Source organism: Canis lupus, chromosome 3, assembly GCF_003254725.2.
Source record: "Canis lupus dingo isolate Sandy chromosome 3, ASM325472v2, whole genome shotgun sequence".
NCBI classification, from domain to species: domain Eukaryota; kingdom Metazoa; phylum Chordata; class Mammalia; order Carnivora; family Canidae; genus Canis; species Canis lupus.
The window spans coordinates 57,058,150-57,075,044 of NC_064245.1; the positions used below are offsets into that span (position 1 = coordinate 57,058,150).

Consider the following 16,895-nt stretch of genomic DNA (forward strand, 5'->3'; position numbering starts at 1 on the left):
CCAGCCGGGCATCTGGGTCCCCTCTGGACAGCAGATGGGGCGGTGTTTGCTGCAGAGCTTGCAGAGGTCCATGCAAACACCCCTGGCTCCTTCCTGCATGCCTAGCTCACTCTGCACCCAGGCAGCTGGGAGCCCTCTCTGCCCAGCCCTCTGAAGTCCCAGGGGTGGGGACATGGGTTGTTTCTGAGCTGGCTGCCCAAGGAGGTCTGCCTGAGGGACCCCGGGAGGGGTGCAAGGCTTTCCTGGGGAGGGCCCCTCCACTTGTCTGGCAGCGTGCATAGCTTCCTTGCCACATGGGAGTCACGGGGCCCACGGATGGGGAGGCCACACAGACCGCCTGCCTCAGTGTATAGGGCATGGGGAGGGAGTGGTCAGTGGATACAGGGAAACAAGAAACTAGGGACCAGGGGCTGAGTTAGCCAGATAGGAGCTTCTAGAAGCTGGCTCTTCCTCCTGTCCTGAGACCACCTGAGGAATTCAAGGCCATGGTGAATGCATGCCAGAATCAGAACGGGAAGCCTCACGGACCTGCACGGTCCCCTGCTAGATGCCACTGTTCCCCAGCTGGCTGCAGAAAGAAGGCGCGGGCGGCCTGGCGGAAGGTGTTTCTGCCTTCCCATCTCCACGCGTGGGTCTGCACCTGAACCGTCTCCAGAGTCACTGGGTGTCATGTGGCTGCCAAGGCTGGCTCTTTGGGGGGCAGGCCCGCATGACACAGTCCTGCCTTCCCGTTCTCTCCTCTACAGACGGGCCTGGGCTCTGTGACCTCAAGGCGTGCCTTCGGCAGGTGCTGACTTGGGAGCAAGGTGGGAGACACCTACACATAACCAGGAGGGGCGAGCGCCCCCTTGGGGGCCTCCTGGAAGAGGAGCGGGCCCCTTTGTCTCAGACAGGCGCCTGGACTGAAGAGCTGACCCCTCAAAGCAAGCAGGCTCCCAGCCACGACTTCTGGAGACTCTGTGAAGCGCCAGCCCGGCGCTCGGACCCTGGGCCAGGCTCCCACCAGTGGGGGTGTTGCTGAGCTGGGGGCGGGGGGCGGGGGCTGCACGTGTGGGCTCTCACCCACCACGCACCCTGCATTCTGGACACTCACTCTGGCCACAGGACACACACGGGGCACAGCACACCCGTCAGGACAGGGATTCACGTCACACTGCACAGAGTACACATGTCCCACAGCACGACGTACAGACACACAGATGTGGCTGAGCTGGGGCCAGGAGAGCCGAGGTCCACCTCTGGGTCCCCGTGCTCCTCTGCTGGGAGGAGCACGTCCTGTTCGCCCCCCTTCCCAGCACCCGAGCCCTACCCGTCCGCAGCGTCAAAGGCAAGAAGAAACCCGATTCCCGTGTCCCAGGCAGGTCTGGGCACTCGGGACCGTAACTGGACTTTTTATAGGTGAACGTCGTCTACTAGGAGATTATTCACAACCAGACCTCATGGGCCCCACGGGCTCACCTCCCTGCGTACACAGAAAAAAGTACAATAAATACAACGGCCCCCCCAATGTCTACCAGGGCTCCTCGTTGGTGGCCGAGCAGCCCTGGTTGTGGGCTGCACGATGCTGCGCCGGGGGCAGCGCGGGGGTGCGGTGCCTTCTGCCAGCGGGGCGGGTGGCGCCGTCACAGCACGCGTCACAGCCCTGCCCAGCGCCGGCTGCACTCTGCCTGCCGCTACTCAGAGAACGGCGGGAACATGCCGAGGTCCGCGAAGTCCTCGATGTTATAGTTGCCGGTCCCTTGGGTCGGGTCTCCGGGCATGGGCAGCATGTCCTGCAGGAAGCAGAAAAGAAAGCCACAGGGGAGTCAGCTCACCCTCCTGGGCCCCCGCACGCCCCAGGAGCCCCGCCTGCCACTCACCCTCATGCCCATCGCCCTGGGGCCAGCCCGGGCACAGGCTCCTGGTCTCTGAGGGCCTCTCCTGGAAAGCTTCACCCCAGCAGGTAAACACAACTCGGGACATGACCTGTGTCTATGTAAAGCAGAGCCAGGACACAGGGTGGACAAGGGCCCCGCCGGTGGGATGCATCCAGCCTGGCACCATGCAAGGGACACAGAGTAGATGCTCAAAATGCAATAGAAATGCAGTGCTGGGCCGAGCACAAGAAAGGCTGCGTGTGTTCTGAGCGCAGGGCTAAATCCCCGCGTAGTTACGCTTCACTTTTAACAAACCCTTCAGGTTCTGTGGGCCTCAGACTGCCCATCCAGAAAATGGGAACAGCAAGATTTCAATCCCCTATGACAAATGTCTCAAAGTGTGTTCTGTGAGGTTCTTGGTCCGTGAGAAATACCCTGAGAGAAAAGAATTCTGTGGACGAGGGAGTTTGGGAAATGGCATGTTCTTGCACCTCCTAGAAACCCTCAGTCCTCATTCCTAGAATAAAAGCTCTGACAAGTCCTGCAGCCAAGGAACAGAGTAATTAGCTTAACCAGTGTTTCACAAGCTTATTTGACCAAGTTCTTTTCAGCCTCGTGACCATGAAGAACCAGGCTGGGGGATTCTGTGTCATATGCTACTGAGAGGCATAAGGATGGAGGAAGGAGGTCAGAATACTGCCCTCTGGAGACCTAGAGGGACATCGGGCTTCCAGACCTTTGTCTATGAAGATGTTGCTTGGCAGGTGGGAAAGGCCCTGGGGACCAAGAGGGCAGGCCCTCCCTTGGGAAGGGGGTGATCAGCTGGGAGAGGGGGCCTCAAATCCCTCTCTCCACGTGCCTCCCGCCCATCCAGCGCAGACCTGGAGCTCTGGGCATGACAGAGGGTGCCTTGGCTCTTAGGGGAGCCGGGGGGCAGGGGGTGGGTCAGCCACGTGGCTCAGGGGGAGCCAACGGGCTCATGCCTCCCTTTGAAAGCTTCCTCCAGTGGACACTTCTGGCAGAAGGAGGGGCCAGGGAAACCCCAGGGCCCAAGCACTGGTGTGCGGGGCTGCCCATCACGAGGGATGGCCAGGAGGGTCTCCAGCCACGGACAGCTGCGAGGTGCCCAGGTGTCCTCAAGCAGAGAGGACAGCCGAGGCCTTGGCTCCTGGCCCCTCTCCCCAGGCTGGGGCCAGAACCCGGACCCCTAAGCAATGGTTGGGGCAGCAGCAGAGAGTGAGGGAAAGGAAGCAGAGAGAAGGCGCCGGTACCTACGAGAAGGCGGTGCTGGCTCGATTTACCTGGAACACTTCGGTCTGACCGGGCTGCTGGTGGGGGTGCTGCTCACCGCTCTGCTGACCGTGATGCTGGCTTTGCCACTGCGACCAGACTTCCGACGGCCGCCCTGGAACTGCCCGCTACTTTGTCCACTTTCAGCTGAAAGATCCGATGTACAGGACACTGCCTTTAAAAGCCATCCGTGGGTCTGCGAGACCTAAGAACCACCTCGGCCCAGAGGGCCCCACGCTCCCGAAGGGCTCCATCAGGAGTGGGTTGAATGTGTTCACTGTCCCCTTCACGCTCACACTGACCAACAGGTAAAAACTCACTTTTGCGCCACATTGCCAGCCAGGTGGGTAGGTGAGAGCAAAGCAGGAGCGCTCGGTGGAAGGGCGGCTCTCCCCAGAGTGTGCCTGCAGGGGGGCCGGGGCCTGGAGCCCAGGAGCCCCTGGTGCCCCATCCAGGGCTGCTAAGGGAGCTTTGGTGAGGGCAGGTGTGTGGCGCCAGAGTGTGGGCCGAGGGAAGCCCTCCCGGCGGCACCCCTGCAGGCCCAGGAGAGAAAGCCAGTCTCTGCCCCTCCAGGGTCCACGTGCCCAGGCTGCTCCGCCACAGGAGCATCACCTCCTCGGCCAGTTTTGAGCTCCACCAAGCCACCTGTGGCATTCCACGAGGTCCTTCCACAGAGGCCGAGAGCCATGCCCTTCCTGCTGGCCTCTGAGCAGTTCTTAGCACTGGGCGGCTTGAAAGCAAAGGTGTTTGGGCCCAGCTCAGCCTTGAAGGCTCGCCTGGGTGGGAATCAGCACATTCGTATGTAACGGGAGCAAGCTGGCCTCTGTCTCATGCTTTACAGAGAATACACAGTGGAAAAGAACAGGAAAGTGAACAGAAATTGGTCTAAAACATTTTAATGATTCAACCTAAGAGGATGAGTTACCTTGAGGCACATCAAAAACCTCAAGGATATGTTTTCTTGTTCCAAACCATTCAACAGCACTTGGGAGGCAATGGGCTCCAGGACGGGCCCCAGCTTGCTCTTTCTGACAGCCTCGCTTAGGTAGCACAGGCCACCCCTCCTGCTGGAGGACGGGCACCCAGTTCGCAGAGGCGAGGCCGCCGCGTGTTTGTGGAGAAGCCCAGCCTCTCCGTCTCTCTCACATGCATACACATCTGACACACTGCCTGAGACACAAAAGGCTTCAATGAAACACGTATGTTCTCCTTAATGCCTCGTGATGGGTGCTTTCCAAACTCTGCATGACAGCAGTTGTAAAAGGTTCTATAAAATCAGGCAAGGACATAATTCCCTGTGTCAGCATCAGAGAGATTAAACTCTATCGTGCACACGGAACCCTGTTGTTTAAGAAAAACAACTCTGGAAATCCGAAATTCCTTTCCCTAATGCTCCCAAGACACTGAGGCCAGGGAGAGCTCCTTGCGAGCACCATGCCACCAGGATGCCCTCCAAACACCCAGGAAGGGTCTGGTCTGCAGCTGCCATACCAACCAAATGAACAGCAGCGTGGGAGGAGGCAGCGAGGAGGCCATCTGAGAGGCCTGGGGAGGCCAAGCACAAGCCAGTCCACCTGCTGCTCAGGGGCTCGTGGACGGCTGGGTCACCTTTGCTGAAGGGGATGGTGTGGCAGCCCATGGGAATGGTTGTAACGGACCTGGCACGACCACTGCCCCCAGCTGGCCCCAGGACCTCGCAACAACAATGACTCCTTGCTGGGGTCTTGCTGGCCAAGAATCAATGCCCTCAACTTTTCCTTCTGGCTATGGCCCCTACCTAAGTCCCCTCTGCCACCCCCATTCATGTACTGGGGTCCTGCCCTCCAGCCCTGACCCAGGCTCTGGCTCCAGGAAGGTACGCATTGGCCAGGGAGCAGAACAGCTGCTCCTGGGGGAGTTACAGCACACTGGGGAAACGGGCAGGAGTGCCAGCTCTTAGCGGGACACCCAACCCATCACAGCAAGTACAAGAGGCTCTCCAGGCCTTCAGCCGAGACCAGCAGGGGGATGGTCAGCAGCCCAGTGGGTACAGGGCTCAGAGGCAGGGTTGAAAAGCACTCCAGACACTGTGCAAAGATGTGGGGGTGCAGAGGGTGTGTTCCCTCCGGGGATCAGCAGGTGGCTCCAGGTGATAAGGGTCTGAGTGTGACCTGCTAGAGAGCAAGCCAGGGCTCAGGTCCCCCACAGTGAGGGTGGCAGGGACCTGCAGGGGCTCACAGGCCACACACACCATCCAGGGGCGAGTGGACAGAGAGAAGGAACCCAGTGAGGAGGCTGCTGTGAGGATGTGTTCATGACCTGATGGTGCCTGAGCCCGGAACACAGGGGGTGAGGGGGTGGGGGTGCGGGTGGAGCTGACCAAGGGGCGGGCGACCTGGAGCACCCAGACCACACCCTGCATCTCTGCTGGTTGGGGGTGTACAGTCCTGCTTCCCTAGGCTCTGGGCCCACCCACCTGGGCCTGGGGCCAGGTCTAAGTCTTCGAGAGGCACCTAGGCTCCCCGTGCCTGAAGCCAGCATCTGACCTCCTCAGACCACCCCAGGGGAGAAAGCATGGTTGTAGGCCCTTCCCTCCTGCTCATCAGTCCACTGCCTGGAACACCACATCCACACTCCCGTCTCCTCCCCCCATCCCGGGCCTGCACCTGTCTCCCTGGATCCCCAGTTGCTTGCAGGATCTTCCTAAAACAGCGTCCACTGCCCAAAACCTGCCTAGCTCACCATGGCCCCGAGAGCCTGTGTACCCGACTCTGCTTCACACCCACCCCTGTCCCCTCTGCCCTTCCTGGGTGACCTTCCTGCCCCCAGCCAAGGACCCCCTCTGCGACCAGAGGGTTCTGCTCATGCTCGGAGCCCCATCGGACACAAGCCTCCCAGACCTACTCTGAGCTTGCTATGCCCTCGCATCGCCTCCATGGTGGGGTCACCTCTGGGGTGGGGCCACTGAGCCAACCCACCCCCAGGTCACCCATAACCCACTCCAGGGCTTGGGACTGGAAAATATGAGTTAGTATTTGCTGGAGAACAGAATAATGGAAAGGATAAGGAGGGGAAAGAGGACAAGAAGGAGGAAACATTAACATCCCTCTGACTCTTCTCTTCCCATCAGAAGCTTCCCAGCTCCCGGGGGCTTATAAGGAAGTGACCCCGCGTCCCTGCATCAGTCTTACTGGTGGCCAGAGACGGGGCAGGCGGTGGAGGCTGAAGGTGGCAGAAAGGTCGGTTTGAGTCTACTAATCACAGACACATGGTTCAGAATCAATGGTCTCAAACTTCTAGGAAGGGACAGGCTCTTCTCCAATGTTTGCCGCAGAAAAACCAACAAATAGGATTGCTTCAGGGATCCCTGGGTGGCGCAGCGGTTTGGCGCCTGCCTTTGGCCCAGGGTGCGATCCTGGAGACCCGGGATCGAATCCCACGTTGGGCTCCCGGTGCATGGAGCCTGCTTCTCCCTCTGCCTGTGTCTCTGCCTCTCTCTCTCTCTCTCTGTGACTATCATAAATAAATAAATTAAAAAAAAAAGAAATCTTCAAATAGGATTGCTTCAGAAATGGCATAAAGTAGCTACGGAAGGAGGGACTCTGTTATTTCTGGATATGGACCAAGTGCTGGGCTTCATGTGAGGTACTCGCCATACATTATTTCATTTACTCTTCCCTCTGATTCTAAGAGATGGGGCATCCCCACCATTTTCAGACAAGGAACCTGAGGCTCAAGGAACCTGCCCGACTCATTGTGCTTATAAATGCCAAAGCCACAGTGGGAACTGAGGTCTTTTTCTCTCTCTTCCTCTTTCTTCCCTCCTTCTTTTTAAAAAGATTTTGAGAGAGTGCAAGCATACAAGCAGGGGGAGCAGCAGAGGGAGAGGGAGACGCAGGCTCCCCCCTGAGCAGGGAGCCCAATGTGGGACTTGATCCCAGAACTCTGAGATCATGACCTGAGCTGAAGGCAGATGCTTCACCGCCTGAGCCCCCAGGTGCCCCAAGACTGAGGTCTTTTTGACACGGGAGCCCATCTGGAACACTGAGCATTGGTATTCGATGCCCACCATGCACCTGACACGGAGCACAGAGCTGGGGACACGGTGGTGACCAAGCCCGGACACTCCGCTGGGGCAGGCAGATGAGTAACCAGGCCATCAGGATTGTTACGAGTGCGGCACAGAAGTGCCGGCCACGTGGGAAGACATGAGCTGCCCTAGTGACCTCCACAGGAAATGATGAGCACCAACTACAACGGCATCTCCCAACAACACAGCGCAATGTGCTCTTCACCCAGACCTCAGCCCGAACAACCTACACCACAAACGGTGGGTAGGGGAGGTGTATGGCCTGCACCCAACACGTAGCCACAAGCCACTTTCTGGAAAAAGCCTCAGGGGTCACCGCCATCCTTGGTTGCCTTGTTCTAGAAGCCACATGTTCGGCTGTAAACTATGCACTGGGTGGGCTCCAGCCATTCTGTCTTTCTTTTGCTCTCTTGGCTTCCCGAGCAAAGCCTAGGCTGCTACAGTCTGGGCTGAATGTGTGGGTCACCCGCCAGCCCGACGGTTTAAGGAAAGCAGGTATGGGTTGCTACCATCTGGGCCAAATAGGTGGCCTTTCAGACGAACTAAGAGGCTCTTGAGAATTTTGAGAAGCATGTGGATTCCTAGGCTGTAGGAGCAAACGCATGACGTCTTCCTTTTAAAACAATCTTTTTAGTGGCACTTGATGCTATAACGTCACCCCTGCTAACACTTTTCCTTGTAAGATTCATCTGAAGATTCCAGGGTTGCTGGACGCGCTGCTCAGAGGTCCTCTGCGGTTCAGTTGCTTGGTGCTTCTCACCAGGGCAGGGGTCACGTCGGGAGACATTTCTCATTGTCACAGATGGAGGGTGCTGGTAGGTGGAGGCCACTGAACACTCCACATGAACAAGTCAGACCCCAAGACAAAGGATTATCTGGCTCCAAATGTCAACAGTACAGACGTTGAGAAAGTCAGAAACCCTAAAGGCCCAAGTCGGCAAACAGCACTGAAGGGGCAGCTTGTTCTATAAAGGCCTCTGGGCAGGGCCTCCCGTAGTTCACACCCGTGGCCACACGTGTCCCATGGTTTCAGGCTAAGACCTCACTTTTCATCACTGCCCCCGAGGGGAGGTCTGTAATTCCCTACAATGTGCTGGTAAGAAGGTACCAGGCTGAGATTCAGGGGCAGGAAGAGGGGGTCTGGGGGGCGTGGTGTCTGCAAACATTCCAGGTCCCAGACGCCCCAACCCCTCTACCATGTGCCTGCCCTGCCCGGTCCCTGCGGAATTTCTCATCCCATTTCTCACTGCCAAAGTCCTCAGACTTTCGTGGAACGACAAGTTCTTTCAATCTTCCTCTCCAAAGGAAACTTGTAGGTGGAGTGGGCCAGGCCAGAGGAATGAGGCTCCTTCCAGGAAGGGCAGTTACGTGACAGGTGCATTTCTTGAGCTCCATGAAAGACGCTCATGTTCAGAGCATTACTGCATTACTTGCTGTGACCTGGGTTGATCTGTACTGACTCGGGCCAGGCCCCCATGGGTGTGTTAGCTGCCCCGTCCTAAACTGGAGAGCATACGGAGTACTCGAAGCCATGCACTGTGCACTGCATCTGGAGTAACATCATTTAAACCCAGAGCAAGTCTGGGGATGAACGCCCGGCCTGCCACAGCACCTCTGGGCCACATGCACCGAGCACCCTGTGTGCTTGGCGCCTTACACGTCTCCAAGACCACACGGTAGCATTGGTGAGCAGATGCTCGGTGGTGGTGCAGATGAAGACCCATCAAATCAGGGACCCAGGTGTCAGGACTCACAGCGCACTAGCAGTTTATCGCCTCTCAGCTCCACATCTATCCTTCTGTGCCCTCCCTCGTGGTATAGGTACTGGACGCAGTAGACATGTCTCCTTTTCCTGCTGGGGCAAGGTTGGGCTTTGCACACAGAAGGTACCGGAGGGACACGCAAGGCTTAGCTGAGGAAGGGGCTTCTCTTCTGGCTCGGGTGTTTTTCTGTCTACAGCACAGTGACCAGCAGTGTGCAGGACGCTGGTGGCACTCCCTCTTTGGGAAGCTTCTCCATCCTTCCAAGGCTGCAAACCAGCCCCAGCGGATGGCACTTTCCCCCAGATGGCACTTCCCCCTGATGGGGCTCCTGTGGGCCAGCTCTGGTCCACCTGTACCCACTGGGGAGCTTCTGTGTCAGCAGGCAGGCTGCTAACCCAGATTGGCCACAGCCCACAGCCTTTGGCAGGTGTGCTCACTTCCACAAGGCCGAGTGTCCCTGGCAGACACACCTTCTGTGACATCTGACCTTCAGGTTTCATGGTGTTGGGGGGGGGTCTCCCCTGGGTCTCTGAGCATGAAGTGGGGCTCATATTCCTTAATGGGGCCTGTCTTCCTCAGGGCGCTCCTTCAATTACCTTTTGTTTAATTTTATTTTAAGATTTTATTTATTTGAGAGATAGTGAGTGAGAGCACAAGCAGGGGGAGCAGCAGAGGGAGAAGCAGGCTGAGTAGGGAGCCCGATGTGGGACTCGATCCCAGGACCCTGACATCCTGACCTGAGCTGAAGGCAGCTGCTTCACCGACGGAGCCCCTCAGGCACCCCTCCCTCAACCACCCTTTATTTAAAATCTTTTTTTTTTTTTTTTAAGATTTTGTTTATTCGTGAGAGACACAGAGAGGCAGTGACCCAGGCAGAGGGAGGAGCAGGCTCCATGCAGGGAGCCTGACATGGGACTTGATTCTGGGTCTCCAGGATCACACCCTGGGCTGAAGGCAGTGCTAAACTGCTGAGCCACCCGGGCTGCCCTATTTAAAATCTTTATATTAACTGGAAGCTCCAATTATTGTTGTGCCAGCTGTGGGCTGCCTGGACCCCAAATGCCATACTGCCCCACTTAGCCTGTTAGGGAAGCAAATGCTCTGACTTGTCAGCCCATTAGTAAGTGGCTCCAGCTCTACTTCTGGACACTCCACCTAAATGAGGTACAACCCAAAGCAGGTCTGAGACCAGAACTAGGATTAGAAATGCAAATGCATCGGAAACACAGCTCAGGATGTGTCCCTAGGCCTGAAACAGCAGGAGTGCTTTGGCTCGAGTCCTAGAAGCCAGGGGAGAAGACAAGCTTGTGGCTCACAGAAGGGGCTGGAACCCAGGAGGGCTGCTTTCCTATTCAGGCTGGGAGTCCAGTGCCTGGGCCACCCTACAAGTCCCACTAAGGCTGAGGCACAGGTCAGAAGTGGCACGTCTGCTTGTTTCCCTCGATGTTGGCCACTCGGGACACCACTTGGTAACATTTAGCTCGCCAGCCTTCCAGACCCCTGTGGTCCAAACAAGGCAGTTGGGACCTCAGAATCGGGCCCAGGATGCCTAGCTGAGCCTGGTCCTGCAGGCAGGGGTGCCACCGGGCCCATGAACCCTGCAGGCCCCACCAGTGGCCCCCAGGCATGGCCGCCTTGCCTCAGCCCTCACAGAGGGCACTCCAGTCCCAAACAGGGTGGGGTGAGAGTCCATGGCAGGTGGTAACGCTGCCACTGGTTCACAGGCTTGTGCTTATTTAATGACTAGCCAGTCTGACCATTAACAGGGGCTGCTCTGCAACTTCTCTGTGCACTCCTCCCACCGTCCTTGCTCACGAGCCACTTGCACACTTGCTTCTTGCTGAGCCTGACCAACGCCCGGCCCCCATGCTGCCTCCATAGACCCTGTGTCCCTGAAGCCCCTTAGAGCAGAGGCTGCTTGTTTGCTAGAGCAAACACTGCTTATTTTCCATCCTCTGCACCGCTATTCTCCGCCTCCACACTGATCCACAGCTGTCCTCGGGGAGTCCCTGGTCTGCATGGTTCTGGTGCCCACGCCCTTCATGACATCCCCCAGGCCAAACTCTTCCTCAGCTCCCTGTCCCCTCCACCAGGGCCTGGCTTCCTCTTTCATGGCCGCTGCTGCATCAGGGTCGACAAAGGAGGGATTGGTGGTGAGGCTGCATGAAACCTCTCTGCTCCCTGTCCCTCACGGATCAGGGACTGGCCCCTCTCATTAGCAGAAATCAAGACCCCTCCACCGGGACACCTGTTCCCCACCTTATTCTAAGGTGCCCTGAATGATGGATCAGAAGACAATGCCAAGAAGAGTCTGGAGGGGAGTGCAGTGTGACCTTGAGCTGACCTCACTGTCCTCAGTTTATTTACACCTATGAAATGGGAGAAATCAGGCATCTCCCTCCCAGGGCCGCCAGGAGCATTATAGGAACTCAAATGTGCCCGGAGCCGAGCAGAGAGTGAGCATCCGGTAAGCGTCAGTGTGGCCGTAACTATATTGAGGATGAGGGAGTGCAGGCAGCTCGGAGGCAGTGGGGACGTAGCTGCTGAGCTGGGAGCCATGTGCAACTCTACTCTTCAGGGGCCTACCTGTGTCCCATCCCCACTTACATCTAAGGGTGCACATTTGCCAGGTGGACACCAGACAGACGCATGGAGCTGAAGGGCCCAGATTGCCCCAGGGCCTCGGACACACCTGGGCTGCTGCTTGCACACAGCTGCCCTGCCCTTTCCCGGTGCCCATGTGTCTCCTTGGGGCCGGGACCAGACCTCTGCCCCTCTGTGTGCCCAGAAGGATGGGAGAGGCAAGGGGACCTCTTCCCATCAGCTGAGGAGGCTGGAGGCAGAGACTGCAGGGAGGTATGGGCTCCCCTGGGAGCCAGTGGCCTCCAGCCTCTGGTGTTTTCTGAGTTGGGTGCATGGCAGATTGGAGAGCAAATGGCTGGGGCCTGTCCTTCCTGAAACATGGCAATATGTGGCTGAGCTCCTGCTCCTGGGACAATATAGCAGAGATAGTTCAAGGCCGACCCCGAGGACCTGCTACACGTTAACGGGATTAATGATGAATCCATGAGGGAGTGACCGGTAAGAGGTCAGGAAATGCTGTGTTTCTGGGCCTTGGTTTCCGGAGTGGGAGCGCCCAGGCTGCTGGGGGTGGTGAGGTGGGACAGGGTGCGGGACACTGCACAGCATTTTCCCTGGAGCTGGCAGCATAAAGGGAAGTTGCTGACTTGCCAGATGGAAATGCAGGGGTGTGGGCTGGCCTGAGGGTGTCCGTTCTGCAGAGAGACGCCCCATGAGCCACGGGAGAGGGAGTCACCAGTGACAGGCACCCGTTCAGGATGCTCCAAGGGCCAGGGTCTCCTCACCAGCCCTTCCTGAGGTGAGGTGGAACCCTAGGCCCATTAAATGCACACAGAAGGAGTAGATGCACAGGTCCCAGGGACAAGTACCAGAAGTCATGGCCACTTATTGCTTTCTGGCCTGACGCTTTGTTAAAAAGCTAGGGGAGATGTCCTGACGTGGGATGGGTCCCTCTCGGAATATGAAGACAGAGAACCTTATAGTGTCTCTTAGTTCCACAATGTATTTCTACAACTGGGCATCCCTACAGCTGGTCTCCAGTTTTTTGAAACATTATAACGTTCTGGATAGCTGACAGTTCTTGCCAAGGGCCATAAAAGGCTAAAACAGCATTCAGATGACATGAGCACACAGGAATATAGTCCCAGGGCCTGGGAAACGACAAAGTCATTCTACAAAGCCAAGACCCAAGCAGCCAGTGTGTGTGGAACACCATCAGCTCTCAGAGCTGGAGGCACCTGGAAACCTCTAGACTCAGTGCCAGGGTTCTGGAAGCTGGGGGCTCAGGCCCCTGACCTCAGGACACTCAGAAAGCATAGCTGCTGGCTTTCCCAGGAATTCTTTCCCTTGTTCCCCACCTACCGAACCCTGGAGTCCTGTTGGCAAGACTGGAGTAGGCATTCCCGCTGGGTGAGGAGGTAGCTGGGCTGGAGAGAGGGCTGTAGGAAGAGGGATCTGCTGGGTAGCTGTGGCTCGTTCCAATCCCAAAGGGAGAGGACTGCGTCTTGCCGGACTGGGAGGGGATTTGCTATAATCAGGACAAAGCAAAGAGAAGGGCAGTATCACCAACAGGCCTCTGTCTCCAGGCCCCAGGCCCCAGACCCCAGGCTGGTGGCAGCCACTCCAGTGGCTGACGGTGACTCCTCATGGCCCTCCTGGCCAGCCAGGCACAAGCCTGGCATCAGGCCAGCATGTGTGGGCCTAGGACCTGTGGGATGCAGGCCCTGCATCTCTGGGGCAAGTCTGGGTGAAGTTACCCCCAGGCCTACTATGATCTGGGTCTTCAGGTTTCTGCTTATACAAATACCTGAAAGACCCCTAGGCCAATGGATGCCCACCTCACAGTGACCACCAGTGCATGTGCATGGGGGCTGGGTGCTGTCATGCTGCCCTGGCTGGGGCAGACAGAGGTCCAGAGTGGTGGGAGGCTTGCCCTCATGGAGTGTCCATGGCTCTGTCCCCTCCCCCAGCTGCTTGGCTGCAACTGTGCAGGGCCAGGCTGCTGAACGTGGCTCTACCGTTGGGGACAGCTCCCAACGCACCCTCCAGGTGGCTAGTGCTCAGAGTGCTAACCTCTCTGTGAGCCAGGAGCCTCCAGAAAGCAGGTGCCGGGTGCTCCTACCTGGTTGGCACCTGGGGGCAAGGCCCTCATGGATGCCCATACCTGTCCAGGAAAGGGTGGCCGGCTCCCCGTCCATGCCACTTGACTCTGGTTGAGCTGCCGGGAGATCTGGGACATGTTCTGGCCCGTGGACGAGGAGGACTGGATATCATTCACACCAGGCACGTGGACCACTGAAGAGCTGGAAGAAATGAGATAGCATTTGTTGAGGAGATGCCTCTCCTACCTCACGGGCCCCTGGGCCACCTTGCTGTTCCCTCCCGGGTCTGCCTCTGTCCATCTGTCTGTCCCCCAGTGCAGGATGTCACTGGACATGCGTGGTAAGCCTTCTCTCCCTCGGGGCACCCTCTGTGTCGCCCCTACCGTGTCCCCACCTCCAAGTCACCCACACCCCACCCACGGGTCTCCAGCTCCCAGCATAAAATCTGCCTCGGTGCTGACCCACTCCTTCGTACTCAGGTTAATCTGTCCCTCTGGGGAGCCTCTAGGGCTTCAGATTCAGGACGGAGGCTGCAGGCTGTCAGCTTGTTGGTTTTGAACAGGAGAGCCTGTCAGGGGAGCCTGTGGCCGGGGCCTGGCCCAGCCGCCCAGAGCCTGCTTTGGGCTACCTCTCCCCCTGCCCTCGTGTTGTCTTTGATTTCATCCCCTCACCGTTTTATGAGGCACCTGCTGGGTGCGCCCCTGGTGCCCCTCTGCATGCCCCCTGCAGGCTCCATCTCCCCCTGCTCTCCGTGCTCCCAGGCACCCTGCAGGCATTGCTTCCCTGAGCTGTTTCCAGCCATGCTCTTTACACCATTCACTCCCTAAAGGTGGGAAGTGGGGGAGAGACTTCTGTTTGGTCTCAGGCCCTTGGTCCTGCTCCGTGGGAGCGGCTCCATGTGCAGGAGAGTGCTGTGTGCCCGGGAGGGAGCTGGGGGCGGGGGGGAACAGGGCTGAGGGGATGTCGGTGTGGAGTGGATTCTGAAGAAAGGCACTTTATAGACCAGTACAGAAGAGTGAGTACAGTTCTCCTACTAGTATTATAATATTTTTTCTATGCTTCCTGGTTCCTCATAAAATAGGGAGGCTCCAGGGGTGTCAGTACATTCTTGAACCAGCCATTCTGAAAGGGGACATTGTTCCCAGCTTCCTGCACCACTTCCTCCCTGAATGGCAACCTTTCTTTCCCATTCTCCATGGCCTCATAAGGCCTTTACTGATCACTGTTCCCTATGGGGGCTTCTCCTCACCTCTGCCTAGCACCCCTGAGCCCAGCACTCCCCAGGGCCCTCTGAGCTATCGCCTTGGTGCCCACAGGCAGGGCCAAGGCCTCCAGGACCACGGCAGGATGCAGGGTGAGGACACACACTGGGGGACAGGCAGCAATGCCACTCCGCTGGAGCTCAGGCCGACCTCTGACTGCCATGCACCCCACACCCTGCCCACTCACAGCAGCACCAGCCCCTCCAGATTTACAGGAAATCCGGCCCATTCCACCAGCTTAGGGCCCCACAGGCATCCCCCCATTCCATAGAGGAGCAGTGAGTGAGCACCCTCCGGATGCCAGGCTCTGCAAAGGGGCCGGTGTCCTCCCCTTCCCCTCCCCACACAGCCAGCCCCCCACAGGCCTGCCTCTCCTTCTCTGTAACTGCCCTCCGACCTGCTTCTATGACAATAGCCTCACCCCGGCTCAGCATCTTGAGCCTGACCATTTGTCCTATGACCCACCAGTACCCTCACCTTCCATGCTGCCCCCCAAACTTTCTCCCAAACCCTACCTCCACAAGCCCCTCCCTGCAGCCCTTCATCCAGACCGCAGGCCTGGCAGCAAGTGTCCCAAGGACCTGATAAGCATGTGCCCAGATGGGGGCTGGCACGGAGGTGCAAGGGGTCTGTGTGTGCTGAGAGTGTTACAGTGGAGGATCCTGGGGCAGGAGAGAAGTCTGGAGGCCTTGACCACTGCACAGCAGGGCAGGGTGACTGGCAGTGACGGGGATCAGCAGCAGAGCTCTGGGGCTGCCATCTCGTCCAGCTGGCCCCTGACCAGAGAATGCTGCCTGTGGCGCGAGTTCCCCAGAGCCTGGGAGTGGGCTACATCCACTGAGACCCGGCTGCAGGACTGGCCCCTCCAAGGTTTCAGCCTGCATATCCAATGCACAGCGGCCAAGCTACCTGCTGTGTCTCCAGGAGGTCTGTCCGTGGACCAGTGTGCATGAGTCCAATATCCTGGCAGGGATCTTCTCTTTTGGGTGGTCAGTCTCAGCTGCCCAGCCCTGGTCCCTGTCTGTACCTAGATGCTCCACTCAGGCTCTGGCCAACTGAGCCAGCGGCTGGGCCATATGAGGAGCGCTGCCCACTGGGTATGGGTCTAGGGCAGTTCTAGTGAGTTTGGGCATTTTTGGTGGGTGATGTGAGGACCCACGCACCCTCCTGAGGGTTGCCAGTCTCTCCCCCAGCTGTTCCTCCTAGGCCCTGCTCCTCCTTCCCCAGCAGGCAATAGCAACACATCTAATAGCAATGCACAGAGGGTTCAGAGGGCAGATTCAGTCACCAGAGTCCCAGCCTGGCCCAGCGCCACAGGGCAGTAGCCACTAACTGGGGTTTGCAGATTTTGCCACACATGGAGCCGAGCTCAGAGACCCAGGGCCTCACTGGTACAGGGCATCCTTCCACCCCTTCACCCCCTGGCTGGTACCTGAAGGCCTTCCCGGAATGTCCCGGGGGGAATGGGCTTCCCTGGGAGTAGATCTGCTGCGTCCCTGCTGCAGACGCTGAGCTCATCATCTTCTTCTCCGCTAGAAAGAGCACAGCAAGGGTTACATTCAAGGGCTTCCTGCCCTCCAGACCTCGGGGCGGGCTTTCTGTGTATGACTCCTAACCCCAAATGTGCCCGAATTTTTGCCGAATTGATCTGGTTCTGGTTTTTATGTATCTTTCGTATCTCCCAGCCATTTTTGCACTGATCCCCAGTGTGGGGCCGGGTGTCCCTGAGCAGGACGACACATCCCGGCCACCCATCCTCCTGTACCTGTTTCACCCTTGCCTGCCTCCCAGGGTCTTCTCCACACAGGAGGGTACCTGGCTATCCTCCGGCATCTAGGCCAGGCTACACGCACCAGAAAGCAAGCCCTTCCCAAGAGCTGGGAGGATGGAGACAACCAATGGAAGTTCTTCCTCAGACACTATTTTACTGACTTCTTCCAACCCCCAGGAGGAAGCAGGGAGCAGTGGTTTGG

At 57.9% G+C, this 16,895-nt stretch overlaps 1 protein-coding gene across 1 annotated transcript in view; it reads right to left on the reverse strand.

Moving 5' to 3' along the window:
- Positions 1–1,529: 1,529 nt before the first annotated feature.
- The window catches only part of ARNT2 (aryl hydrocarbon receptor nuclear translocator 2), a 148,377-nt gene continuing 133,011 nt past the window's right edge, over positions 1,530–16,895 (reverse strand). The window contains 6 exon segments of the mRNA XM_025438116.3: positions 1,530–1,772; positions 3,158–3,264; positions 3,267–3,293; positions 12,921–13,086; positions 13,723–13,861; positions 16,355–16,454. Coding sequence (XP_025293901.2) covers positions 1,674–1,772; positions 3,158–3,264; positions 3,267–3,293; positions 12,921–13,086; positions 13,723–13,861; positions 16,355–16,454 — 638 coding nt within the window. The 3' untranslated portion in view covers positions 1,530–1,673.